This window comes from Erithacus rubecula (assembly GCF_903797595.1).
Source record: "Erithacus rubecula genome assembly, chromosome: 3".
NCBI lineage: Eukaryota > Metazoa > Chordata > Aves > Passeriformes > Muscicapidae > Erithacus > Erithacus rubecula.
The window spans coordinates 2,160,386-2,187,764 of NC_136689.1; the positions used below are offsets into that span (position 1 = coordinate 2,160,386).

The 27,379-nt window shown below is 42.5% G+C and overlaps 1 protein-coding gene across 1 annotated transcript in view; it reads left to right on the forward strand.

Annotated features, from left to right (window-relative positions):
• Positions 1-27,379, forward strand: part of OBSCN (obscurin, cytoskeletal calmodulin and titin-interacting RhoGEF) — a 176,748-nt gene that overhangs the window by 59,697 nt on the left and 89,672 nt on the right. The window contains 20 exon segments of the mRNA XM_079300531.1: positions 179-451; positions 4,036-4,302; positions 5,723-5,989; positions 6,600-6,863; positions 8,025-8,291; positions 8,639-8,902; positions 9,811-10,077; positions 11,141-11,407; positions 12,627-12,890; positions 13,749-14,015; positions 14,854-15,117; positions 18,177-18,440; positions 19,453-19,716; positions 20,076-20,339; positions 20,769-21,032; positions 22,101-22,364; positions 23,693-23,959; positions 24,287-24,550; positions 26,137-26,403; positions 27,088-27,354. Of these exon segments, the coding sequence (XP_079156657.1) occupies positions 179-451; positions 4,036-4,302; positions 5,723-5,989; positions 6,600-6,863; positions 8,025-8,291; positions 8,639-8,902; positions 9,811-10,077; positions 11,141-11,407; positions 12,627-12,890; positions 13,749-14,015; positions 14,854-15,117; positions 18,177-18,440; positions 19,453-19,716; positions 20,076-20,339; positions 20,769-21,032; positions 22,101-22,364; positions 23,693-23,959; positions 24,287-24,550; positions 26,137-26,403; positions 27,088-27,354 (5,316 nt within the window).

Sequence of the window (27,379 nt, forward strand, 5' to 3'; positions counted from 1 at the left end):
TTATCTTCCTGTGAATGGGTTTTGTGGTCAATACTGGGGGAATTATGTTCCAGTCTTCTGTCATTAACTTATTTCTTACTTGAAATGCTCACGTGGGGAATCTTGGGAGTTTTCCATGTCGATTTTTCACTCCAGAAACTGAAGATTCCAGTAATTGATGTATTTATGTTCCTTTCAGGCCAGAAAGTGCTAATAACAGAAGACCTGGAGGATGTCACTGTGTTAGAAGGAGAATCTGCCATGTTCAAGTGCAGAATCTCTCCCATAGACTATAGCAGAGTGCAGTGGTTTTTGGATAAAACCCCACTCCATACCAATGAACTTAATGAGATCCAGTCCCAGCCTGGTGGATATCACCTGCTAACGCTGAAAAAACTCTCACTGAAGGACTCGGGGGTCATTACATTTGAAGCTGGTGATAAGAAAACATCTGCCAGTTTGGTTGTTAAAGGTAAATCCATCATCACAACTGCAGGAGAGGAAATGATGAGTAGAAATAAGTGGGGTTAACGTGGGTAGGTGGAAAAAAAACCCAACAGAAATGTTACAAATTTAGCACCATTGTTCTATATCTGTACATGTTCAAAAGTAACATTAATTATAAATGAAATTACGGCTGGAAAATGAACTCTTTGTAATCTTGGGCAACTCTTGGAGTGTTTATTTAATTTAGGTAGAAATGTTATAGTGCACTGATGGTGCAGTGGATGCCTCGTTCAGTTAACCTCAAGAAAAGGTGATAATTCATGAGGAGTAATCAATTAACACAATTAAAACAAAAAAAAAAAAAAAAAGGGCAACCAGTAAGTTTTAAATTCAGTTTTCATTATTTGAAAGGCAACGTTGCATCTGCTTTCTGCTATTCATTGTTGACAAAGGATTGTTTATTCTGGAGAAGTTAAGCTGAGGTAAAACTGAAATGTTTGGTAGCAAAGACATAAAATGAATGCCAGACAACCCAAGAATGTGGGATTAGAGAGATGTTTCCTTACTGAAAATATAAATACTTCTTGTTGCCCAGAGATGCAAAACACACAGTCTCCACTGTGGCAGATCATAATCTCTTTTTTTTTTTTTTCCCAGAATAACCACATTTATTTCAAAGAACTTTTCTTTTTACACAAGTTGAAAATTTGCCCAAATTTTGCCAAGCTGCAGAAACACAAATGATTTTCTTTTTCCTGAGGGAAAATGAAAGGTTTTATTTGCATAAGGCTAATTATTTATATTCCTCAGCAGGAATCTTTTCTTCAGTGTCTCCCAGATATCATTTGATAGTTAAACAACACTTTACAACATCATTGGTGCCTTCCTGAGGGAAATTAGCCAGAAATTATTTGTTACTAACTCTGATTTATAGCTTTGATAGAAACAATCCTGGACCAAAATTACTTGTGATCTGAGAATCCACACCTCCTCTGAACCATCTCTGTTGGTTTTTATGAGTCTGGAGAAGCCCTGTGTCTTCACAGAGGAGCTGGTTGACACTGAAATCATTGAGGGAGAGGATGTGAGCCTTCAGTGTGAAACCTCCACATCAGACAGGAAAGATGGGAAGAGCCTTAGGAATTCTTCCAAATGTAACATCAGGCAGTCAGGGTTTGAAGCCAAGCTTGGCTTGGGGCAGAAGAAAGAGACAGTGACAGATGTGGGTGTGAGGATGGAGCAGCCAAAAGTAGTGCAGTCATTGCTGTCAAGGGTCAGAGCTTTTGGAATGATGGTACACCAAAACCAGAGTAATTAATTGAAATATAAAACCATGAAATTACACTGAAAAGGAACCTTGAGGTGTTCTCATCAAGACATCCAGAGGGGAGGCAGAATGTAAAACAGAAGAATCCTTCATCTGACCTGGCTCTAGCTCTGAGAAACTTCAGTGCCTCTGAAAATCACGGAATTCTAGAATGTTTTGGGTTGTTAGGTGCATTGAAGATCATCTCATTCCAAAAACTCAAAAAAAAAAGAGAGATTCAACTTGATAACCAACATCAGGCTAAGAGATAATCCACAGAAGGGATGGATCACCTCCCAGAGCTGTCTCCAGTGATGTCTCTCTCCAAAGAGGGAACTCACAGCCCCACATTTATTTGTCTGTGTAATTGCTTTAGGCAGCCAGGTCTATTCAGAGCAATGCACCCAAAGAGCATCACAGGCAGGAGGAGCTCTCCTGCTTGATAGGATGGGGAAGAGGGTTGATAATGAAAGAGGGTTAATTCAATTAGATGTAAGGAAGTTTTTTTACAATGAGGGTGGTAAAACATTATAGGAGATTGTTCCAAGTGGTGGATGCTCCATGCCTGGAAACATTCAAGGTCAGGTTGGATGGGGCTCTGAGCAGCCTGGTTGAAGATGTCTGGGGTCATGGCAGGTGATGGGGCTAGTTATGAACTTTAGAGAGCCCTTCCAACCCCAAGTGTTCTATGATTCTATGAATTAAAAGGCTGTTGCCTGAGCTGAGGCAAAAATTCTCTTCTTAGATGAGTCTTTTACCTCTGATTGTGGGTATAGGTATGGGTTGGGTCTCATCCAGGTCAGAACCAGGCTCACCAAATATCATATATAAATGCCCCTGCCTGCCCTGAGCCACTGTCCCAGCCCCAGGCTTAGGAGGAACTCTGTGGGTTAAATCACTCTGTGAGTGGGTTAAATCACTCCCCTGGGCAGGTTTGGGCAGGAACAGGAGGATTTTACAGGCACAGGCTGTGTTTATCCACACCAGAGGATGTCCTGTAGGCAGCTGGTGCTACACACTTGGGATGGACTGAGCAGAAATTCCATCTGGAGTAGGGAAATCAGCAAGGACAAAAATTTGGGTTGCTGGAATGGTCAACCTGACCTCCAGAGCTGGAAGGACAAGCTGCTCACAGGGTTTTTCTAGAGAACAAAAAACCACCCTGAGGCTGTGCAAGGAAGACAAGACCTTGATGATGCAATGAAGAAGAGCTGGTTAATGATCCTGGTTTTCTGTCTCTCTGAACAAAGATCTGTGTTGACTCCAGTAGGACCTGGATTAACAATTTTCTGTTAGAAAAGAACCACATTTGTGATGTTCTCACACCAGACCCATTTTTCCCCTCACAGAAGGATCTGAATGGATGTAGGATTTAAATACATGGATTCAGGTCAAGGAGTCAAGTCATGAGGATGTCTACAAGAAATTGCACTGTTGGGAAGTTTTATCTATCAGAGTCACATCAGAACAGCAGAATGCAAACACAGAAAATAGAAATTCAGTAGTTCTGTGACACTGAGTGCCCAAACTAGAGGTCAAAGGGGAACAGGATGATAGGGTGTAGATTTCCAACAGCCACAGCTTAAATGCATAAAACAGCATAATTCACGATGAATTTACTTTTCCCTTATCTGAACATTCCAGTTGATTTTGTTTTACCCCCAAAAGTCCATTTCTTCCCTGCACTAGTTCACCTTAAAGCCTTGAATCCCAGGCTGTGACAGAGGCTGCAGGGGAATCTCACCCTGCCACATTCAGCTGTGCTTCCCTCTCTGTGTTTGCTCTGTGCTGGTTTTAATCTGTGCTCATGCTGGATAAAAAAAAAAAAAAAATACACTGTAGGGGGTTTTTATGATGAGAAATCAATATTGTTGATGATGACAGAAAGGGCTTTGCCATTCCTCTGTGTCCTCTGTGTTGTGTGTGAGTTGACCTCAGTGAAGTTTTATGTTTTTTGTGCTGCTGGTCCAGCTCTGAGCAGCCATCTGCAGCAGTTTGTGTCATTAACTGCAGTGCAGCATCTGCCACTGATGTTAGTAATGAAAGCAGTGAGAGCAGCAGCATCTTCAGCAGTGCAGATAGTGGTTAAAAAGAAAATAAGCATCTGGCCTCAATTTTTTTTTTTTTTCTGCTGTAAAGTGCTGGCAGCCAGATGTGAGATGTCAGGATCTGTTTACTCTTTGCTAGTGCTTTTTCATTCCTGCAGTTCTCTGTCTCAAAAATGAAGTCTGATACTAAAACAGAAAAGTAATTTCCAACCTCATATGTTTATTTTAACATTGGTGTTATTCTTTTTTTTTCAGAAACACCAGTTCTTTTCAAGCAAGAGCTCCAAAATGAAGAAGCCAAAGAAGGGAAGCAGGTCAGGCTGACCTGTGAGCTCAGCAAGCCTGGTGCCCCAGTGAAGTGGATGAAGGGAGACACTGTTCTCTATGCCAGTGAGAAATATGAATTTAAGCAGCAGGGGACTGTGGCAGAGCTCATAATTCGAGATGTGAAATCTGTAGATGCTGGGGAATACACCTGCAGTGCTGGGGAGCTGAAAACCACTGCTCGGGTCAAAGTGAATGGTGGGTACAATTTGAGACATTGCTACACTTCATCAAGGGCTTCATAGATCTATTAAACAAAAATAAGTCACATAACACTTCATTTTATTTTATTTTTTTATTTTTTTAGATTTTTTTTTTTTTTGTGGCAGCGCTACCTTTAATAAGAAAAATTAATTTAAAGGCAATATTGCACCTGGATGTATTTCATTCATGGGATCTCATATTTTATGTCTGGGGTTTTTGATCTAGAACTGTCCACTGGGAGGGGAAAAAAACATTTAAGTGCAGAGGATTAATTTCCTCTGTGCTGTAGTTCCTGCCCTATCAGCTGCTTTACATGGCTGTGATTAAATCTGGAGTTGGAGGTGGAGCCCAGTAGTAGTGGAGCATTAGGATGTGCAAACATAAATCCAGTCACTGGAAAAATGAAGGTCATTAATTAATTAATAGACTCCAGACTCTCCAAAACATCCTTTCAAAAACTCTTAGATGCCATCTCCACTCTCCACTGCCCTTAAACAAATACATTGCCTTTAGTAGTGTGTGGTGGAGCAGAAAGCAGGAGAAATATAGGATATGAATGTTATTTCAGAGCCCTGCATGAGGTTTTTTTTTTGTTTGTTTGGTGGGGGTTTTTTGTTTTTTTTCTTTTTTTTTGTTACAGTTGGGGTTAAATGTTTGAGAGACAGTATTTTGTGCTTGGACTCAGATGTTTATTAATTTTTATTTATATTACAATGAGTTTTATAGTACTTTTAGCTAACAAGCTCAAATGGGGATGTATTTCTCTCTTTATAAGGCCTTTTAAGGCCAAATGGTCCAATTAAGAAATGCTATGTAAATTATTTTATTTTTTTAACTTTATGACCTGTGGCTTCCAATGTGGGGTTTTTTGTCTAATTACAAAAAATTACCTAGACCCATGAAGAAGAAAGAAATTTTTGCCTTAAAACTTTTATCTTGTTTTATATATTATTAAATTTTAAAAATTAAAATTCCGATTTTATCATTTTGTGATACTGCACACTTCTATGCAAACTACACACTAGTGATCTTGGTTCTGTTATTTCATTTTGGAGCTTTTTCTATGGCCTTAGAATAAAAGTAGTGTTTTCCTGGGGGTCAGTCCCTCTTAGTACAGAGAGCCTAAAATTCTCAGTATCCAGGCTTCCAACACAGGAGCAGGGAATTCATTAGGTGATGGTGGCCTGAGGAGTCTGAAAGGGTCCTTTTTTTTAAAAAAAAGAAGCTTCCCCCACATTTCTAGGAATCCACAGAGGTGATAACACCAGAGGGAGAGATTTATTCCTTATTCCCAGGCAGAATCTCCTCCATGCATTTGGAAAATGCCTGGATTTAAGGGGTGACAGCTCTGATGGGGGATTTGATGCAGAACAGACCAAGAGGGTCTGTCCTAACCCCTGGCTCTGTGTTCCAGCTGTGCCTGTCCTCTTCAAACAAGCCCTGGAGAACACAGATGTGGAGGAAGGGAAATCCATCTCCTTGCGCTGCGAACTCACAAAATCTGAGGCCACTGTGGTGTGGAAGAAGGGAGAAGCCACCCTCCAGGCAAGTGCCAAATATGAAATGAAGCAGAAGGGGACAGTGGCAGAGCTGGTGATTCATAATGCAGAGCCAGAAGATGCGGGAAGATACACCTGTGACACTGGAGACCAGCAGACCACAGCCCAAGTCAAAATCCATGGTAGGAATGAGACACCTGCTTGTGACCATTTGTTGTTGTTCTTGCCGTGGTTCTGCTACCCCTGGGCACTTCCAGAGAGTGTTCAGGAGAACAGGGATCAGCACAAACATGGCACAGCTCTGGCTGGGTCCTTTGTGTTCTTTGTGTTTTGGGATGATAACTTTATGCTAAAATGCATCAATCAAAGGTACCTGATTAATATCTTTTCTTCCCTATGAATTGTCTCTTATGCTTTGGATAAAGGTGCCTGCCCAAGCCTTAAGCCAAGAGGTAAGAAGGGTCTCAGCTACACCCTTTATTAAAGAATATTCCATTCTTCTCTCCACTTTCTCAACAACTTTTTATATGTCCGTGACCAACAACTTCGGGCAGCAGAAGGGGAATTATTTTGGTGTTCTAATAATTGAGAAATAATTGTTCTTTTGTTATTTGGTCCAAACCCCTTGTTTCTACTGTAAATATCAGCAGACTCCTGGAGCTGCAGGTAGGTCAGAGCTTCTTTGCTGTGTGTGCCAAGAGGATTTGAATTAGTTTTGGCTTTAAGTCCCGTGTGAAGTCACCAGGTGGTGACGATGCGCCTGGAGTAAACTGGGAATGCTTCACTCCTCAGCTGTGTCCGTGCTCTTCAAAGAAGAGCTGAAGCCTGTGGAAGCTGAGGAAGGTGGGACAGCCACCCTGCAGTGCCAGCTGGGCACAGAGGCCCCCGTGGAGTGGAGGAAGGGGCAAACTCTTCTCCGGGCGAGTCACAAGTACAAGATGAGGCAGGAGGGCACCGTGGCTGAGCTGCTGATCCACGACCTGGAGCCAAAGGATGCTGGAGACTATTCATGTCTAGTGGGGAGCCAAAAAACCACAGCAGCCTTGTCAGTGAATGGTAAAAAGGCAGAAAGAACCTGTGAAACTCTGGAATGTTTTTGTCCACCTCTTCCCTCCTCCTCTCTCTACATTCCCTCACTACAATTTCCTTCATTTCCTGCTTCCACTACTTTCTTCCGTCCACTTACTGTGTCACTTCTGTCCCCATTTTGTTATTGCCCATGTTGGATTTGTGTGTGTTGTGTTGTTTTCTCACCTTCCCTTGAGTGAAGGGTGTTGTCCTGCCCGTGTGTTTTCCTGAATTAACATGGAATCCTAAGATTCCTTGGGGTTCTCTGTTTCAGAGGGTTCATCGTGTGCAATGATGAGAATGAGTTTGTCTTTCTTGGTGCATGATCTCAGCCAAGATCGTGGTTTTGTTGATTCCCATAGAACAATTCAGTAGTGAATTTCATTTATGAAAAAAAAAAAAAAAAAGAGAGGGTGTGTTTAAGGATAAGGGTGAAGGAGTAAAGCTTTGGTAGACCCATGATAAATCACAATTCAGCCTCTGAGTGGGATGTAGGGTGTCCCAGTATGAGGTTTCTCCTTAGACCTGAGATCACCTCAGAGGGACATGAGGTGGTTCAAACCCTGGTTCTCCCCAAAGCAGCCGAAGAGAGATTGCAGGAGATGGTTTTCAGAGGCTTCAAGGATTGTTTATTATTTCTTATCTCAGGGACTTTTTGCCCAGCCAGCAGCAGTCTGCTCAGCCTGGCATCCAGGTGAATTTTCCTGGTGAAGGCAGGGCTTATCTTATATAGTCTGAATTATGTTCTTCATGTTTACGATAATTTTCCAATGCAATACAATTTTATTAAATGGTCCAGCCCTGACCCCATCCAATCTAAAAGTGCCAACGTGCCCCTAACATGGATGACATGGAGAAGAAGGAGCAAGAAGTATCCATCCCCCCAAATTCTCCATCTTGGCCACGTGTCCCTTATCATAAACATCCCCAAAAGTCTATTTCTCTACATTCTAACAATCTAATTTATAGTTTACTAATTTTGATGGCTTGTTTCCATTCCCTCTGTGCTGGTAATCTCCCCCAGGGGTTACAATTCAGCACTTGAGACACCAGGGGTTTTTGAGACCCTCCCCAGGGGAGTTTTGAGACCCCCAAGGAGGCCAGGGGTAGGCTTTGAGCAGCAATCCCTTCTCACTGTGCATCTCTCAGCCCTGCCAGTCCGTTTCAAGCAAGAGCTGAGGAACGAGGAGGCCACGGAGAGCGGGACGGCGACGCTGCAGTGCGAGCTGAGCCGCGCGGGCGGCTCCGTGCGCTGGAGGAAGGATGGCCGGGAGCTCATTCCCACTGGGAAATACCAAATGAGGAAGGAAGGGCGCTTTGTGGAGCTGGTCATCCACGAGCTGCAGCTGACGGATGCTGGGAGCTACACCTGCGTGTGTGGGGAGCAGGAGAGCACAGCTGCTCTGAGAGTCAATGGTAACTCTCCTACCGACAATTCTCTTTGAATTCTCTTTTCAAATGTAGCACTTTTGGCAGAATTTCCTGGTCAAACAGAGCTTGGTTAGTGTGATTTCTTAGGCTCTGTAGTGCCAGAGTCACCCTATTAGAGAGTGTTCCCTTGTGCTTTTTTTTTGCCTTGAGACAGCACCTGTATGTTGTAAATTAATTTATTTCTCTCCCCTCTAGTAGGTTTTATTCCCCTTTTTCACAATACCCACCTAGAAACAGAGCATTTTTGATTGAGTGTACACACTGCAGCCCAGTAACTCCAGTCCATGTCATTCTGGTGCTGATTCCTTCTCTGTTGGTATTGCATCCTTCAGCCTTGCCTGTCCTCTTCCAAGAAGAATTGATGAACAAGGAAGCTACAGAGGGGGAGGCAGTCACTTTGCACTGCAAACTGAGCAAACCTGCCCCAGTTGAGTGGAAAAAGGGGAATGTGGTGCTGAAGCCGAGTGAAAAGTACAAAGTAGAGCAGGAAGGTCCCTTTGTGGAGCTGACAATCCGGGATTTGGATTTGGCAGACGCTGGGGATTACAGCTGTGTGTGTGGAGACCGACAGACTACAGCTGCTCTGGCAGTAAATGGTAAAAAGGAAATTCTCAGCACGTGTCCCAAGTCAACCTGTGCAATCCCAAGATTTCTTCCTCTCTTACTTCTACTTCCTCTGATCCCTGTGTACTTCCAATCCTCCTTCCTGATTAATTTTCCTGTCCTTCCTTCTCTCTTTTTCTGCTTTCACCTGATACCTTCTTGACGTGCTTCCAAGGTGCTTTAGCCAAAAGACAAGTGGAGAACAGGTTCCCAACTCAACACAACCTCCCTAGTCCAGAATAGCTACTTGTTTAGAAGTTCTCCCATAGGAACTGACCTAAAAGTGGGAATAATATTTATTTTTCGTGACTTAGACCATGGCACTTGTTGCTCCTAAGAGGAACATGTTTTCCTCAATGTATGATGCTGGACAAGGACAATCTTGATAAAAAATAGGCTTTTAGTGCTCCTGCTATTCCTAGCTCTTTTTTACCAATTTTGGCTTCATACTTCCCAAGCAAATATTTTATTTCTGAAAAAAACTGACAGTATGTTTGCAACTGCTCTGCTTTAAGGGACTCTTATTTATAAAAATTCAGACAGTACCATGAATCAGGCCCTTGTGCAGCACTCCTGCTTTTCTCAAGGGAAGCAAAATTCTCTGGGTCTCATATTGAAATATAGCCTCTAATTTTATGTCTTTGATTTTATGAAGTAAAAGGTCATTGACTTGTCAACTAATTTGAAGATAGACTTGATTTTAATGAAAGTTTTAAAGCGTGAGGACAGAAAAAAATAAAATTAGACTGAATTATCTTTTGAAGGGTTAGAGGTTGGAGAAAAATTGTGGAGGAATTAAATCGACCAAGAAGGTGTGGTGGCTCCAGGGAGATGAGAGAGGGATTAAGTCATGGATTGAGTCTTTCCCAGGGTTGATGCCATGTCCATGTTTGCTCTGCAGTCCTGCCTGCTCTTTTCACCAAGGGACTCACGGACAAAGAAGCCACTGAGGGTAAAAGTGTCTCCCTGCACTGTGAGCTGAACAAGGCTGCTGCTACTGTGGAGTGGAAGAAGGGGTTCAAGACCCTCAAGCCAAGTGACAAATACAAAATGAAGCGGGAAGGTGTCGTGGCTGAGCTCATAATCCAAAATCTAGACACAGCAGATGCTGGGAATTATTCCTGTGTGTGTGGAGACCAGCAGACCATGGCAGTTCTAACAGTTCATGGTAAAACAAACAAAACAAGGCACATCCTGAAAGTAGCTACCCTGATTTCTCTGTTCCTTTGGGCAGACCCCTGGTTACACTCCCACCTCCTTCTTCAGCCAGACCTTTATCCACAGCTCACCAGTGCCAGTGAAATGCACCCACTGGCATCCATGCAGCTGGAATTTGTGGCTTGAGAGGGATATCAGTGTCCTAAGCAATCAGGGTTGCTGCTACTCTTTTAATTAGGGGGCATAATTTGTTTTTTTTTTCCCTTGAAAGGTCCTTTATTTTATTCCCTGTTACAGTCAGAACAAAAATGGGTTGCTTCAAAGGGATTGTGTCTTAGGGATTTTAAGGTTTTGTAAAATTCCAAAAGGTTAGGTTATTCCATGGAATCTTATGCCCATACTCCATTCCTGAGGCAACAGAGTGCTTTTATACTTACAGCCCAGTTGTCGTGGGATTCAGTTGGAAATTCTGTGTAAAACAGGCCCAGAACTTGTAAAGGACAACCATTCTCAGGGAAAACTTTGATTTTTACTGAAGCTGACATCTTTGAAAGGGTATGTCAGTTCAGGTGAAAATGCCTGTTTTCCCACCATGTCTTGAAATGAACCACTTCATTTCAAACTGACATTTAAAATGAAACTCCAGTGTTTCATTTTTTTTTAAATGTAAAATGTCTCTCTGTTTGCTTAAGTATGTGAAAACACAGCAAACACCCTCCCGTTGTGGTTTAAAATGTCATAAAAGAAAACCATTTTCTTCCCAGAAATTTCAAATTGGTGTTTGTTCTTTTTGATTGAAATTTCATAGGGGAAAAAAAAGATGTTTTTTTGACCTCTATTTGTATTGATTTGTGACTCTAAGTACATGTAAAATACCTCTGTGGATTTCTGCAAGCATTAAATCCTCTCCTGGTGATGACATTTCTTCCCCAACGCTGATTCACGGGGACCCATGAGAATCTCTGTTCTTGCGTTGATAAACCAGTTGAAGATAAGAGGGGGAAAAAGAAACTTACACATAATTTTAACTCTTTGGAGTCCTCCATCTCACTGCTGGTATTGCTGTCCTTCAGCTTTGCCTGCATTTTTCAAGGAAGGGCTGAAGAACAGGGAAGCCACAGACGGTGGCACGGCCGCTCTGCGCTGCGAGCTCAGCACGGTGGGCGTCCCGGTGGAGTGGAGAAAGGGGGACAAGGCACTGAAACCCAGTGAAAAGTACAGGATGAGACAGGAAGATACAGCTGCAGAGCTGCTGATCCGAGATCTGGAGCTGGAAGACACGGGGGAATACAGCTGTGTGTGTGGAGATCAGAAGACCTCGGCTGTGTTGACAGTCCACGGTAAAAAAACCGTTCTCTGTTGGGGCAGCAGTGCCTCAAGGACATCCTTTTTCTCTCTCTCCTTCCCCCTTGCTTTGGTGTTTTGATTCTGCTGCATTTCCTTGGCCTGCTGGTGCTGTTCCATCCCATCTCCCACTGTCTGTCAGTTTTTGATGGCTTTGTATCAGTGTAAAGAAAACTTGTGAGGATTTCTCATCTCAAAGAGCAAGAGTGAGCAGAACCCCAGCAGAAGATTATTCTCATGGGATTTCTCATTGTGTCTCCATGACATCAGTGGATTTTCATGCTTAACCTGAGGGAATGTTCTTTAAATCTGCTGAGCTCAGTCAGTGAGAGGTTTTTCCATTCAGAAATGAGTGACCACCCTCTTCTTTTGCAGGATTGTGGTACATTCTGCTGAGGAAACAGCTCTTCAATAAATCCCCAGCCCTCAGCATTATTCTGCAGGTCCTGACTTAGGGAATAATGGGGGGAATTTTGTTCCTGGCTCTTCCATGGTGAATGGTGATGAGCTCTGGTTGCCCCTCCAGAAGGAGCAGTTCATGTACAGCTCCCATAGATGGAACAACAGCTTTTATTTAAGATATCTCTTTTGATTAAAAGCTGCCAAGGACAAGGGGGAATTGAGGAGAAATCTATTCCCCCAGACTTTTTCTTTGTCTTCTTTCTCCCAGCTGGAGGAATTTCTTTTCCTCCCCTCTTTTGACCTATCATTTTCATCACTAGGTCACTTCCATTCTATTTTAATGGCACATCATAAGACAATTATTTGGATGCTGCTAAAAAAAACCCTGTAATCCTGATATTAGTGTCATTATATCTTTTGAAATCTTGGGTTAAAGGTGCACCTGAAGCTATGTTATGATTTTTTTTTCTAAACCAGAAATACAAATTATGAAGTTAGGAAAGGTGGGAATCTCCATCAGTGCTGTCACCCTGGCTGATGACTTTTAATCAAAATTCAGGTGATTAACATTCAAGATAGATTATTTCAGAGTGAAATAGGTGGAGTATTGGAATCAGCTGTGAAGTGGTGAATGTGAACAAGTTAATGTTAGAATTATCCCAGTGGGATCCTGTGATATTCTATTAGAGGCAGATTTCCAGACTGATTTGTTTTCCTGTAATGGTGAAGGACTGGCCACAGGCCCCATCCCTGAGTTCCCCAAGGTGTGGTTAAGGGTTTTGATGTCCTTTCTTTTCATATTACACCCCATAGCTCTGCCTGCACTGTTCAAAAGAGATCTTGTCAATGTGGAAGGCACAGAAAACAGGACGGCTGTTCTGCAGTGTGAGCTGAGCAAACCTGCCCTGGTGGAGTGGAGGAGGGGGCAGGAGGTGCTCAGACCTAGTGAAAAATACAAAATGAGGCTGAAGGACACCACTGCTGAGCTGACAATCCACAGCCTGGAGGAAGGAGATGCAGGAGATTACACCTGTGTGTGTGGAGACAAGACAACCACTGCTTCCCTGACAGTGCATGGTAAAATATCTGGGTTAATAGGAATTTTCTGCATTGTCATCTGTGATCCTGTGGGATCACAATCTGCTCTTGATCCCTTCTGTTATTTTAAAATGTTATGGCAGCTGTTCCAACCACTGGGAATATCTTCCACTGAAAGACTTTCCTTTGGGATTGACAAACAGCATCACAGAGTCTTTTCAGTCCCTGCTCTTTCCTGTTAATGGAAGCTGGAAGTGGATAATGAAAAGCTTGATGAAGTCAGAAATAGCACTTTGAAGTATTTTCACTCATTAATTTCTTTAGGGCATATAACTGAGATTTCACTTGATTTTCTTGGATGAAATTGAAAAGTTATGAAATTTTAATTTTAAGCAACGTGGTGTTCATATTAATTCTTAATCTGGTTTTGAGAAAGAGCTGTGCATAGTTCCTAGAAATCTTGGGATCAGCTTTCTGTTGTTTTATCTTAAAATGCCTTTAAAACATACCTCTCAGTACTGATATTATTGTCTTACAGATTTTCAAATCAGTGAGAGTTGAGGGGTTGAGAGTGGTGTGGTTCTCTATATCATGCCATGTCTCTTATCATTAAAAACACCCTCTGATTTAGGAATAAAATACCCTCTGATTTAGGAATAAGATATTTTCCAGCTGTCCAAACTCACTCTTTTATGGTGCTCACTGATTTCCAAGTCACTGTGAGATGCTGAATGTGATGTTTTGCAAAACACAAGTCAGGGATGCCCCTGAAATCATCCCTTGCTCTCAGGTTCTGTACATCCTAAAACATTTTAAAGTGTTTTAATCCAGTGGGGCAGTCAAGACACGATATTTGCTCGATTTTAAAGTGCTCTCTCTCTCACCTGTGACCCTCAGCCCTCCCTCCTCACTTTAAGAAAGAGCTGAAGAACGTGGAAGGCACAGAAAATGGCACGGCCACTTTCTGCTGTGAGCTGAGCAAGGCTGGAGCTGCTGTGGCTTGGAGGAAAGGACACAAAACCCTGGGGACAAGTGACAAATTCACCATGAGGTGCCAGGGCACGGTGGCTGAGCTGGTGATCCATGATTTAGTGCTGGCAGATGCTGGAGATTACACGTGCTCTTGTGGGGAGCAGGAAACCACGGCTGCGCTCAAAGTGAATGGTAAAAATTTAAAAAAAAGGAAATATGAGACAAATTAAAGAGAGAAATTTCAAACAGCATTTTTTTTTTTTTTAAGAGCATAGAGATGCTTGCACTTTGAAAGTGCAGCCCTGTTTCTGATGAGTTTAGCAATATCTGGTTGGACATGGGAATTTTGGTTCGTGTCAGGTGCAGGTTGAAAGTTCATGGCAAAAATTGCAGATATTCATCCTGGTGCTAACTCGTTTTCTGGATCCTTATGTTCAGTAGGTGCTGAGAAATAGAAAACCACATTATTGTTTTCTTGATTGTGAAGATGCCACAATCTTCAAGTTGAGAAGATTTCTTGATGAGATATTTTTGAGACAGTTATTAGTGTTTCAGTATAATTTGATGGCCAAGCTCTGCTAGACCACTCTGTGAGGTGAAATTATAGAATGCTTTGGGTTAGAAAGGACCTTTCCTTCATGGAAAAGTGAAATTGATGCCATAGGTTCATTTATAAACTATTTCAGCAGCAATTTCCATAGAATTTAGATGCTCTGGCGAGGCTTTATTTTCCATTCCAGCAGGCAATATCCAAGGTTGGTCTCAGGCAGGTCTGAGGTTGAGACTGATGTGGTTCTTCACTTCCTACCATGGACTTCACCACAAAAAACCCTCTGTGCCTTGGGAATGAGGTGTTTTCCAGCTTTGCAAAGCCAGGTTTTTATGGTTCTCAGAGAGATCACCAACCCTGATGGATTTGATTAGGAAAGTCTTTGCTTATCACTTATGGTATAACTTATGGTTACCAGACCACATTGGTTACTTGAGTCACTTCCATGGTCCCACATTCTGCTCCTTTTGACCCCCCCAGCCCTGCCTGTGCACTTCCAGAAGGAGCTGAGGGATGAAGAAGCCACGGAAGGTGCAACAGCCACTCTGCAGTGTGAGCTGTCCAGGGCTGCCTGCGTGGAGTGGAGAAAGAAGCACAAAGTGCTCAAAGCCAGTGAGAAATACACCATGAGGCAGGAGGGCAGCAGGGCCCAGCTGCTGATCCATGCCCTGGAGGTCAGGGATGCTGGGGAATACAGCTGTGTGTGTGGAGAGCAGAGGACAACAGCAGCACTGACAGTGCACGGTAAAAAATACACAGAATTGGGATTTTTTTTTTTTTTTTTTTTTTTTTTTTGGGTGGTGTTTGTCCCTCCTCCTCTGGAAGCCTCAGCACTGACACACAGCAATTTCTTTCTCTACTCATGCCTTCATTAATTCTGCTCATAACAGACTTTCTTCTTTTTATTGTGGTTTTTGTCTAATTCTAACCACAACTGCAATTCCATTGATTTTTACTAATATTTTCCCTGTTTATTCTCCTTGCTCTTGTCAGTGCAGGGCTATATTTCTTTGTACCACACCAAAAGCTGAATGATGCCACACATTTGCTTTTTTTTAAATTTCTGTTTTAATCACTTTTGATTTGAACCTAGACAGATGGAGCAGCAGGAACATTCATAGCTCTTTGATTAAACTTAATATTCATTACTCTTTAAAAGAGCAATTTTATTTCAAGTTGCATCAGGATTTGAGAAGTAATTTTAAATACTAAAAAGAAAACTTGGTTCAGTATAATTTTCTTTGTAGTTCTGACCAGAACAGTGTTGATTTTTATTCAGGTACTGCAGAATATTCAGTATTAGAGTAGGAGAATATTTCAAGTCCTCAGCCAAATTCCTCTGCAAATTTTCCATGGAAGAGAGGGAAGCTTTATTTTCACTATTAATGCAGGATAGTCAGAAGTTGTTTCAGCCTCTCTTTCACCTGGAAATCCAGTAGGTCTGAATTCAGGGAGTGGATTTCTTTGCTTTTCTGCCCATCTTCGTATTTACCAATAAAAAAAAAAGGATTGCTTCAAGTCTTGAACTTCCAATTTAACTATGAAAAATAGAGTAGAAATGGACTTGTACTGGTCAGTCCATCCTTGAGCCCCAAGTCACCATAATTTCTGTCAGAAAGTTGTTTTTATTTCAACACAAGTCTTTCTTGAACCATATGAAGTCATTATTCCTTATTTCAAATTTTATGGAAATAAAGAAATATGTGCATAAATTTTGAAAAAAAAAAAAAAAACCCACTCCAAGTTATACATCTTGATTATCAGGATTTCTTTATTTTCATCAGACTTGATTTTTTTTTTTTTTTTTTACTTGGCCTTGCTCCATGGACTCTTGCAACCCCAAATTCCTCACTGCAGATCTGCTCCTTCTTGTGTTTATTGTTGATTTTCCTTCAATATTTTCCATCTGCCCTTGCTGAGTTGAAGCCTATTTTATCACCACTACTTCATACAAGTCTTCTATATCTTAATCAATTTTAAAGAAATGTTTTCACTCTCTCTCTTCCCACCTTGAGATCATATTCACAATTAATGAAACTTTGCATTTCATTGTCCAAGTCACTACAGAAAATGATGAATAATCCTGAACTCAGGATAGAGAGAAATTGTGCTCAATTAATTCTTTTATTGTGAGTGTAAACCCCAGTCCAATATCCTGTAACTGTTTTTCAGATTAGTATGTTTTCCCTTCTGTAATTCCACCTATATCAAAGTTAAAACTTTACTAAAATAATAATGTAGAACATATAATGTGTATTTCTGCCAAGGAAGCTTAATCTATACCAAGAAAAAATTACTCTGGTCCACTCCTTAGTGAAGAGGAAAGCTCTTGGCAAATCTGAGTTTTTCAAATAATTAAGTTGAGTTGGCCACAATTCCTTGGATCCTTCTCTGCTCTCTCTCTCTTTCTCTATGACAATCATAATGAATAGGATTCAGCTTCAAGACTGAAGAGTATTCCCCAATTCCCATTTTGTCAATGGAGATCTGTGAAACCCAGACCATGGGAATCCAGCTCATTTTAAAGCAAACATTTAATTTGGAGCTCTGTCAGCTCTTCTGACTTTACACCAATGGTTTTTCTTTCTTTACTCTCTGGGATTTTAAAATCTTAGTTTACACAGCAAGAACTAAATGTGTATATTTAAATCTGGGGAATATTTTTCACCTCTTAGTTTCTGTTTTTTCCACACTTGAGGAACATCATCCACTTTCTTTGATTTTTTTCAGTGACACTGTCAGTGTCTGAAATTGGTTGGGCTTGCACCTTAAGAATTCCAAGACAAATTTCATCACACTAAACTGCTTTGATAATATACTTATTGAAATATTCTCCAATCCTTTTTGAATTTTATTTTATTTTCCAAGCCAGAATTTCTATTACTTCCTTAATTAAAATAAACATTTAATAATAATGAAGAAAAATGAATTAAACACTTCAGCTTTCCCCATGTCCACCCATCATCAACTTCCATTCCTGAAAGACAGCCAGACCTACATCTCCCTTGTTGTTTCCTTCCTTTTAATCTATTTACATTAATGTCTGCACAATTATCCTCCACATCCTTATTCTCAATTATTTCTTTCTTGCTAGTCGGGGTCAGGAATTGGAGATCATCCTCTCAAGCTCTTTCTTAGCTGTTTTATATCCAAATGTAGTTCCCACCCCATTACAAATGGATGAAATGTCATCCCATCCTATTGCTTCTCCATAATGTCACATTTCCACCCAGTCTTACAGTCTGAATAATTCTGTTTATTGTTCCAGAAGGGATGAGGTGTCAGGAAGCCCCTGAACTGCCTGGGTGAGGGATTTATGGCAGATTTCTGCAGTGGCTACATCATCCTTCTCTTTCCTTTTTATTCCTACCCAAGCATTTTAAAAACTTTTCTCTGATTCTACTCTTTAGTCTTATCCTAACTATGGACTAGGGGTGAAGGCATCCTTAAAATGTAAATTAAAATGTTATAATTTTTCCCTTCAGCATGATTGCCATGTGATAATGGTGTAACTTTTTGTATCAATTTTCTAGGCTAGGGTTATACTGAGAAAGTTGCAGTTTTGACCATACATGAAGTTTCCCCATTTCTGCTGTTTATCTTCCATAAATCTCTAAAACAATCTGTCAATTTATTTAATATTTGCTGAAAGAAATGATGAGGACATTTTTTGTCTATGATAGAAATGAACATCTTCCTTCTGTAAGATGATGCTCACTGCCAGGCAGGGATGAATATTGGTGAATATGGTGTATTTTGGTGGTTAAGAGTTGTCATGAAAACTTTGCTGCTCTGTTTCTCAGCCCTTCCTGCCCTGTTCAAAGAAGAGTTAAGGGACGAGGAGGCCAAGGAGGGTGAAGCAGTCACTCTGCACTGTGAGCTGACCAAGCCTGCCCCAGTGGAGTGGAAAAAGGGGCACACAACCCTCAGACCTAGTGAGAAATACAGAATGAGGCAGAAGGATGTCACTGCAGAGCTGGTGATCCAGAATCTGAGCGAGGGTGATGCTGGGGATTACACCTGTGTGTGTGGGGAGCAGCAGAGCACAGCATCCTTGGCAGTGCATGGTAATGACCAGCTCCATCTGGATCCCATCCCTGTTGACATTATGCTTTGGATTGTTTCTGTCACCACTGTGATCTGTGCACAGTCATCCGAGTCTGGCCTTGCATGGCACAACCACAAGGATGAATTTTGTGATTTAAGGGTGTCCTGGTTTGGAGGACAGGTGTCTGCCAATAAAGGCAGAAGCTTCTCTTTGAAATGGAGAATGTAAACCCCCTTCCTCCAAATTATTATAATTTTGAAATTAAGGGGCCCTCAGGCAAAAATATGGGGATTAGGAATAACAGTTCTTTACAAGGAAAATTAAAATAGAAATGCAGTATTACAAAGAACAATCCCAACCCTGCCAGAGTCAGAATCCAAGCTGGCACAGTCAGTCAGTCAGGGTGGTGGCACAGTCCCATTCCATGGTGCTGCATCCTCCTGCAGGGGCAGATGTGGCTCAGCTGCAGCAGTGCTCCTGGAGAAGGGGCAGTTTCCTCTGAAGCTCCAGGGATGATGTGGAAAGGTCTGGCTTTCCTCTGGAATCCAGTGGAAAGAAGGTCCCTTGGTGTCCAAAATCTCATTTTTTCTCTGGGTAGGAAAGGCTTGGCTCCTCCCCTGGCTGGAGCATCTCCCAGTGGGATGATGGAATTTTATCAGTCATGCACTGGGACTCAGTGGCCATGAACAGGAGATATCTCCTGGAGGGAGGATGGGCTGTGGGAAGATAAAGATGATTGCCCAGCTGGTTTAAAGATGGCCCATTAGCAGAGAATATGTGCCAGGAGATCAGGGGCACTGGCCCACCCTGCTGCAACAGATGGGTACAGAATTCACATTTCTGGTCACATCCTATACTGCACCCAAGACAAGGGTTGAAACCTTTCCCCATGTACAGAGTGGTTTTGGAACCTAATCCCCAAAAGAGATGTGGGGTCAAGCCTGAAGACACCTCCCCACCTTTCCTTCCCCACATTCCCTCCCCTGCAGGCTGTGTCTCTCCCTTTAACCCTGTTCCCATTGCATCCTCAGTGCTGCCTGCAGGCATCCAGGAGAGCCTGAGGGACAAGGAGGTGACCGAGGGTCAAGTGGCCACTCTGAGCTGTGAGCTGACCAAAGCTGCCCCCGTGGAGTGGAGGAAGGGCAGCACCTTGCTCAAAGCCAGTGACAAGTACAAGATGAGGCAGGAGGGCTTGGTCAGGAAGCTGCTTATCCAGGATGTGGAGCTGAAAGATGCTGGAGAGTACACATGTGTGTGTGGAGAGCAGGAGACTACAGCAGCTCTGATAGTGCATGGTAAAATAATATATCTGTATTATTTTATATATTATTTGTCTGTGTCAGATTATAAATATATTATCTGTATTATAAGCAACTGTATTATTGTGGATTTCTATGCCAGCTCATTGATATTGTGTTTGTCTTCATCTTTGGCTGAATTGTTTCTTTAAATCTGTAAATTCTCTGTAGCATCTGGTTGTATCCATGCTGCTTTTCTCTTTCTGTCTTTTGGTTTGTCCAATGTCCCAGAATTATGAGGGAAACACCCTGTTTGCACCCTGAAGTGTTCTCTGCTTCTGTACCACCCCACCCCTCCTGTCACCCGTGTGCCACATGTCATTTTTAATTCCCTCTGTGCATTTTGTGACCTGCAGCCCTGCCAGCCCTTTTCAAAGAAGACCTGAAGGACCTGCAAGGCACAGAAAGCCAAACAGCTACTCTGAGCTGTGAGCTGAGCAAGGCTGCAGCTGTGGCGTGGAAGAAAGGGAACAAAATACTCAGGGCAGGTGACAAATACATCATGAGGCAGGAGGGTGGCCTGGCAGAGCTGGAAATCCGTGACCTGGAGCTGCAGGATGCAGGAGATTACACCTGTGTGTGTGGGGAGCAGCAGAGCACAGCCTCTCTGGCAGTCAAGGGTAAATGCAGATCATTGTCCATTTTCTGTTTCTCTGAAACCCCCATGAAGTGCCCACCTGTTATCTCGTGCCCAGTTCTTGTTCAGGTGTTTATTTTTTGTCTGGTGTTGCAGAGAAGGGAGCTGAGGGCAGGACTGGCTCTCCTTGCAGACACTGTGCTGTGTTGTAGGTTTGAGGGAATTGCACCCAGGAATTGTTAGATCAGCTGAAATATTCTGTCCTGTGATAAATCCTTCAAATTCTACCTTAAATCTTGTACTTTGTTCATCTCAGCACTTCTTGTCTTACTGCTGGATTCCATTTTTCAGATCTTCACGGTGATAACCTCAGCCTCAAACCCCTGATTTGGCCAGGTTTGAACTTCAGCTGAGAATTCACAATGCTGATCTCTTAGTTTAAATACACTTTCTATTGGCTTTCCATCCCCAGCCCTGCCAGTGCTTTTCAAGGAAGAGCTGAAGGATGAAGAAGCCCAAGAAGGAGCATCAGTCACTCTGAGATGTGAATTAACCAAAGGAGCTCCTGTGCAGTGGAAAATGGGGCCCAAAGTGCTCAAAGCAAGTGACAAATATCAAATGAGACAGTCTGGCACCACTGCAGAGCTGGTCATTCCTGAGCTAGAAGTAAAAGATGCTGGAGATTACACCTGTGTGTGTGGTGACCAGAAGACAACAGCAACCTTAACAGTTCATGGTAAAAAGAATTTATTAATATTGATAAGTCTCTTGAGGTAGATATAATTCTGAAATGTAGCTGCTTCTTTCCTGGGTCAGTAGTTTATTTTTATCCCTTCTTCCTTCATTCTATTTATAACTCATTTCTTCCTGAGAAAGTCGCTCATGGTGAATTTTTGGGTCGTTATTAATCTGTCCTTTAAAAGGAGAAAATGAGAAGTTTCCTTCTGTGCAAGTCTCCTCTTCTTGGATATTTGTATTTTCCAGCTCCAACCCTGTAGGTCACTTCAGTCCACCACAGTTTCTCCAAAGCACCCAGCTATGGGCTTCTCCAGGAACTGGAAAAGGAGAAGTGAGGGCTGGGGGAACAGAAAGAGGGGGGAATTCTCTGGCTGTGTTTTTGTTCTTGTTTTTCGGTTTTTTTTTTTTTGTTTTTTTGTTTTGTTTTGTTTTGGTTTGGTTTGGTTTTGTTTTGTTTTTGTTGGTTTTTTTGGTTTGTTTGGTTGGTTGGTTGGTTTTTTTTGAAGGTTCCAAATTCTTTAAATAAGTCAGACATGCAGAGTGAGAGTAGTGTTATTCCAGAGCTTCATTCCTGTAGCTTGTTTTGTCTTTGAGTTATGATTTCCAAAATGAGGAGTAATAGCCCTTCCAACAGCAATTTAAAACTAGGAGTAGTTTTATTTTTAAATCTGTCTGTTTTCATGTAGATGGGGCTGTTACAGTTTAATAAAAACAAACCAGAGACTAACAACAGCAGCCTCCCAAAAATGACATTTGTGTGGGTAAAATAATTCTGTATCCAGCAGAACTGTTCTGCATCCAGTGTTATTTTTGAGTGCTGTTGATCTCATGTCTGGGTCTTTGTTTTGCTCTTTCACTATAAATAACAACAAAAACCCAGGAACTGATCCCTCAGGGTGACTGAAATCACATTATGCTTGAAGACACTTTCAGAGTTTCTGAACTTGGTTATGGATAAGAATATCTACAAGGCTGAGAAAAAGACAAGAGGGGAAATAACCTCAAAGTAAAAATGAGGTTTAATTCTGGTTTTCTACTGTCCCTTTGTCCACGTTGCACCCTCCAGCTCTGCCACCAGTGTTTAAGGAAGAGCTGAAGGACAAGGAAGCAGAAGAAGGTGGAGAAGTCTCCCTGCTCTGTGAGCTCTCCAGGGCTGCCCCAGTGGAGTGGTGGAAGGAGCAGAGCATCCTCAAACCGAGTGGGAAATACAGAATGAGGCAGGAAGGGCTCAAGGCAGAGCTGGTGATCCATGAAGTGGCTGAGGAGGATGCAGGAGAATACAGCTGTGTGTGTGGAGAGCAGCAGACCACAGCTGTGCTGACAGTGCAGGGTAAAGCCATCCCTCACCTGCTGGCTGCAAACATCTGTCCTCTGCTCTCAGCTGCTCAGTTTTCCACATCTGTCTGTTCATCCTTATTAACTGAACTTCCATCAGGTTGAAAATGTTCCCTGCCCTTCCTCACCTGCAGGCTGTGGAATTTGGAAAATGCCTGTCTGCATTTCTCTGTGGCATCCTTTCTGCCTTTTCCTTTCCTTAAACACCAGCCTGCTCTTTCTTCTCTCCCTTCTGCCATTCCTTTCTTATCATATAATCCCATTGTTCTTTAGTCTTTCCTTTCCTTCATTTATTCTCTAAACCACAGTTCTGCTTATTCTTTGCCATTCCTTTCTGGAATTCTCAATACCAACCATTTTAATACAGGGAGTAAGGAGTATCCAGAATAAGTCTCTGTTAATTATCATTTCCTCTGCACTAAGTTATGTCCATTTTGGGCTTTGTGCTCATAATCTCTGTCCTGATGCCCAGAGATAATTTCCATTGGGACACTGATTTTTTTCTGAGGAAAGAATAAATTCTTTCTGTTACCTCCTTCTGGTCTTCCTCTGTTGGAAGAACAAGTCTGATGTTTCAGCTTAACACTGCTGGAATGGGAAATGTGCTAAATCAGGGCTAAGCTTGTCTTCTAGCCTGGATATTTTGACTAAGTCTCTAATACTGGACACTGATTTTGAAATTTGAGATATCCAGCCTTATTAAATAGATAAAATATCATCCCACCTAGTTAACAGAGGGGCATTTGTGAAGGTCACTACATTTATTTCAAGGATGCAAATTGCAATGGGTACAAGAATTATGGAAAATGGGAAAAATGTGTTCTGAGACGAGAACCCAGGCTGGAATTCAGCAACTGGAGATTTACTTTGGGATCAAGAAGAATCTGTAAGTCCAAAATGTGTCTCTTCAAGGATATCTCAAGGGAGAAAGAGTGAGGATGAGTGAGGGGCTGTGCCAAGAGTCAGAGCACAGCAGGGCAGCTCTGTCAGTAGGAACAGAGAGTGCAAAGCCATGAAGTTTGTGGAAGACACCAATAATGTGAATTGAGGAGCTCAGAGCTGGTATTCTGCTTTTTTCTGAGGAGGAAGCTGGTAGGAAGGTGTAAATCTGTTGAACTGTGCAGTTTTGCTGTAGGAAGCCAGGATAAATCCAAAAGGATTAGGTTGTCTATTCCCACGAGGATATTTTCATTTTTCTTTCCTCTCTTTGTGGCTGCTGCTCACCCATCCTCTGTCACAACCTTCACAACTTTCCCCTGCCATTTCCTCACCCCTCCCTGCAGACACCCTCAGTTTGTAACAAGTTTCACCTGCATCCTTCAGCTGTGCCTCCGTTTTTCCAAGAAGAAATGACCAGCCAGGAAGGGGTAGAAGGTGGAACAGCCACTTTGCACTGTGAGCTGAGCAAGGTCCCTGCCTGTGTGCAGTGGAGGAAGGGCCAGCACACCCTCACCTCGGGCACCAAGTACAGCATGAGGCAGCAGGGATGTGCTGTGGAGCTGCTGGTGCATGGCTTGGAGCTCAGTGACAGTGGGGATTATTCCTGTGTGTGTGGAGACAAGACCAGCACTGCTGCCTTAACAGTTCATGGTAATGTAATCCTTGGGGTGAACATCCTCCAAACCTGCCCAAATCTCTGTTCCCATCCCTTTCTGTTTGCTTTTGGTTTCTCTCTGTGCTTCTTCCTTCTGTAGAATTAGGAAAAACGTTCCCTGTTGGTGTTTTTCCCCCTCAGCTCTGCTGGTTCATCTCACTTTCCTTGCCCTGATCCAGGGAAGCTGGGGAAGGTTTTCCACTGTGTTCCACTGACCTGGATCAGGGCTTGGTATTTCCCCATGAAACCCTTTTCCCAGCACCTCACCAAGCTGCATTTTAAGGAAAATTCACCCTCTCTGTGGTAACTCTTTCACTCTTCAGTGCTGCCTCCAGAATTCAAGAGAGAGCTGAAGGACCTGGAAGCTGTGGAGAATGGCACAGCTGCTCTGCAGTGTGAGCTGACAAAACCTGCTGAGGTGGAGTGGAAGAAAGGGCAGGAGGTGCTCAAAGAGAGCAGCAAGTATGAAATGAGTCAGGATGGTGCTGTTGCAAAGCTGATTATCCATGAGCTGGAGGAGGAGGATGCTGGAGTTTACACCTGTGTGTGTGGAGAGCAGCAGACAACTGCCACGCTGACTGTCAATGGTAAAAAAACCCAAGGGAAGAGGCTGTAATATCTTCTGAAAATAAAAATAACAACTGTGGTTTAGTGGTGCTAAAGGAAAAGACTGTAAATCACAAGGGTGCAGCTCATGGAGTGGTCAGGCAGAAAATGGGAATTGCCATGCAGAGCTAAGTGCATTTTTTCTGTATTCTGCTGTCAGAATAATCAAACTCTCTCCTGCAAGTGGCCTGCCTTAAGAGGGAATCTGAACTTTTAACATTCCCTGCCTTAAGAGGGAGTATGAACTCTTGCAGGTCTCTGTATTAGGAGGGAATCTGAACTCTGAAAATTCCCTGCTGATCTTCAGGACACTTCTTCAGTGATCAGGGCAGCACGCTGGCTACTATTACAGTAGGAAAACTATTATTCCATTTTTAGAACATAGAATAGGTTCTATGTATTTCATGACAAATATAACTTCTTGAAATCCATTTCTTCTTGGTCTGCAGATATTCCTATTACTTCTCTGGGGAAATAGCTTCATAGTTTGAATCTAGAGCATTGAGGTTGATGGATATCTGGGAAAAACCCTCTCTTTTGGTGCTTTCATTTTCCCCTCTCCTTCCTTTTTCCTGAGCTGCAGCATATCCAAGTCATATTTCTATTTTATATCCCTTTTTAACCAAGAAAACCACTACAATGGGCATGGCACACAAGGTAGAAAGGTTCTTCTTGCAGTATGTCAAGAGTGAAAGCAATTAAATAATAGAATCCCAAAATAGTTTGGGTTGGAAAGGACTTTAAAGCTCATCCCATTCCAGCCCCTGCCATGGGCAGGGACATCTTCCACTAGACCAGGTTTTTCACAGCCTCAACCAATCTGGCCTTGAATGTTGCAATGATGTAAAAATGTGCTGAACCCTCCTGCTCTGAGTGCTGGGAGTGTGGCTGGATATGGGAATGGGATAAAGGATGGTTAATTTGATTTAATACCTGTCTGGGATGGTAAGAGATGCACCAATTAGGGGATAAGGGATTTCTGTGATCTGTGAATGTGCTGTGTTGTTACTGGAGGATTGAACTTCAGGTTGAAATGCTGACTGCAGACAATTTGAATCCACACCCATGTTCCTTCACTCCTTGTACCATCCAGAGCAAGGCCTTAACTGAAATCTGCATTTCCCCTCCCATTTATCACTTCACTGTGATCTCTTACCAAAAGATCAATACTAACCTGATCTTTTATACATTGATAGAAGCCTTATTTGGGGCAGAAATTCTCTTTGCTTAATACTGCAAATCCACAAACCTCTATTGAGGGGCAGGGATTTGTGTAAAAGAATTCCCAGTGATCTTTGCCTGAAGCATCCATAGCTGGCATGGAAACTCTTCCTTCAGACCCCAACCCAGGCCATTCTGTTGACCACTAAGACCAGATCTTTCCTAACTTTGCCTGTCCTCAGCTCTTGGTTCCCTCAGTGGCTCAAGAAAGATCCTGCCAAGACAGAGAGTTGCATCCTCAGGATTATGGAATTATTGGAATAAGCCACACCTGAAGGATGAGGGTAGGACTGGATCCTTATTGCACTAAAACACTCTTGAAATGTTTTCCTCTCAAATTTTTCAGCTCTGCCCATCACGTTTAAGCAACCTTTACAGAATGAGGAATTTGAGGAAGGAAGCACAGCCAGGTTCTGCTGTGAGCTGTCGAAACCCAGTGCTGCAGTGGAATGGAGGAAAGGAGGAGTGGGGCTGCAGCCCAGCCAGAAATATGAAATGAGGCAGAGGGGATGCCTGGTAGAGCTCTTGGTACACAATCTCAGATTAGAAGACACAGGAGAATACAGCTGTGACACGGGGGATGAGGAAACCAGGGCAGCTCTCAGTGTGAAAGGTACGTGGTGTCAGCTGGCTGCTAAAGGAGCAGGTGCCTCCAACAGGAAAAACAGCCATTGCAATAGGAATATTTTAAAGTGCATTATTCTCTATGAATATTTTCCTTTTTATCTGATATATTAGGATTTTTTTTTATTTTTAATATGAATGGAAGAAGGTGATACTTTGGTCTTCCAGTGCTCTGAGTTTTGGGTTTTGATAGGAAATACTTTCAAGCTTTGTGCCAGAGGAGAAATTAAAGAAAAAGCAGTGATTTAACATAACATCTGGACATTTCAAATGACATGTCGTTTGAATATTTAAAAAGAATATTTTCTTTCAAATCCTGCAAGAAGACAGGCAACGACATCCCTGACCTCTCAAGGCTGTCCATGGAGTTTTGAAGTTCTTTGCTCTTGAGATCATTATTAGATCAACTGAAGGATAAAATCATTCAATGAATTCACCACTGGGAAGAATTTGAGTCAAGGAACAAAGGAGATAAATGTTAAGGGTGCAGATGGCTTCTTCTGATGCAGCAAGATCTCTCTCCTAGTCCCTCCAGGAAAACTAGAAAACATGGATCCTACCTAGGAATATAAGTGAAAAGCAGAGTAACTTTCCAAGTGTCAGTCTGTGTTAACCAGGACTTGACTCAGGCTTCACTAAAAGATCCTGCTGATCCTTTTCTTTTCTCTTTTAGCTCTGCCAGTTCTTTTCCAAAAGCAGCTCCAGGATGAGCAGGCAGAGGAAGGAGGAGCGGCGAGATTCCGGTGCGAGCTGACCAAGGACAATGTGGCTGTGGAGTGGAGGAAAGGCACTGTGGAGCTCTTCCCCTGTGCCAAATATGAAATTAAATTAAGTGGGCACACAGCTGAGCTTGTGATCCACAATGTGGAGCCAGAGGATGCTTCTGATTACACTTGTGACACGGGAGACCAGCAGAGCACTGCAGTCCTCAGAGTGAATGGTTAGCATTGCACCCAGCTGGGATG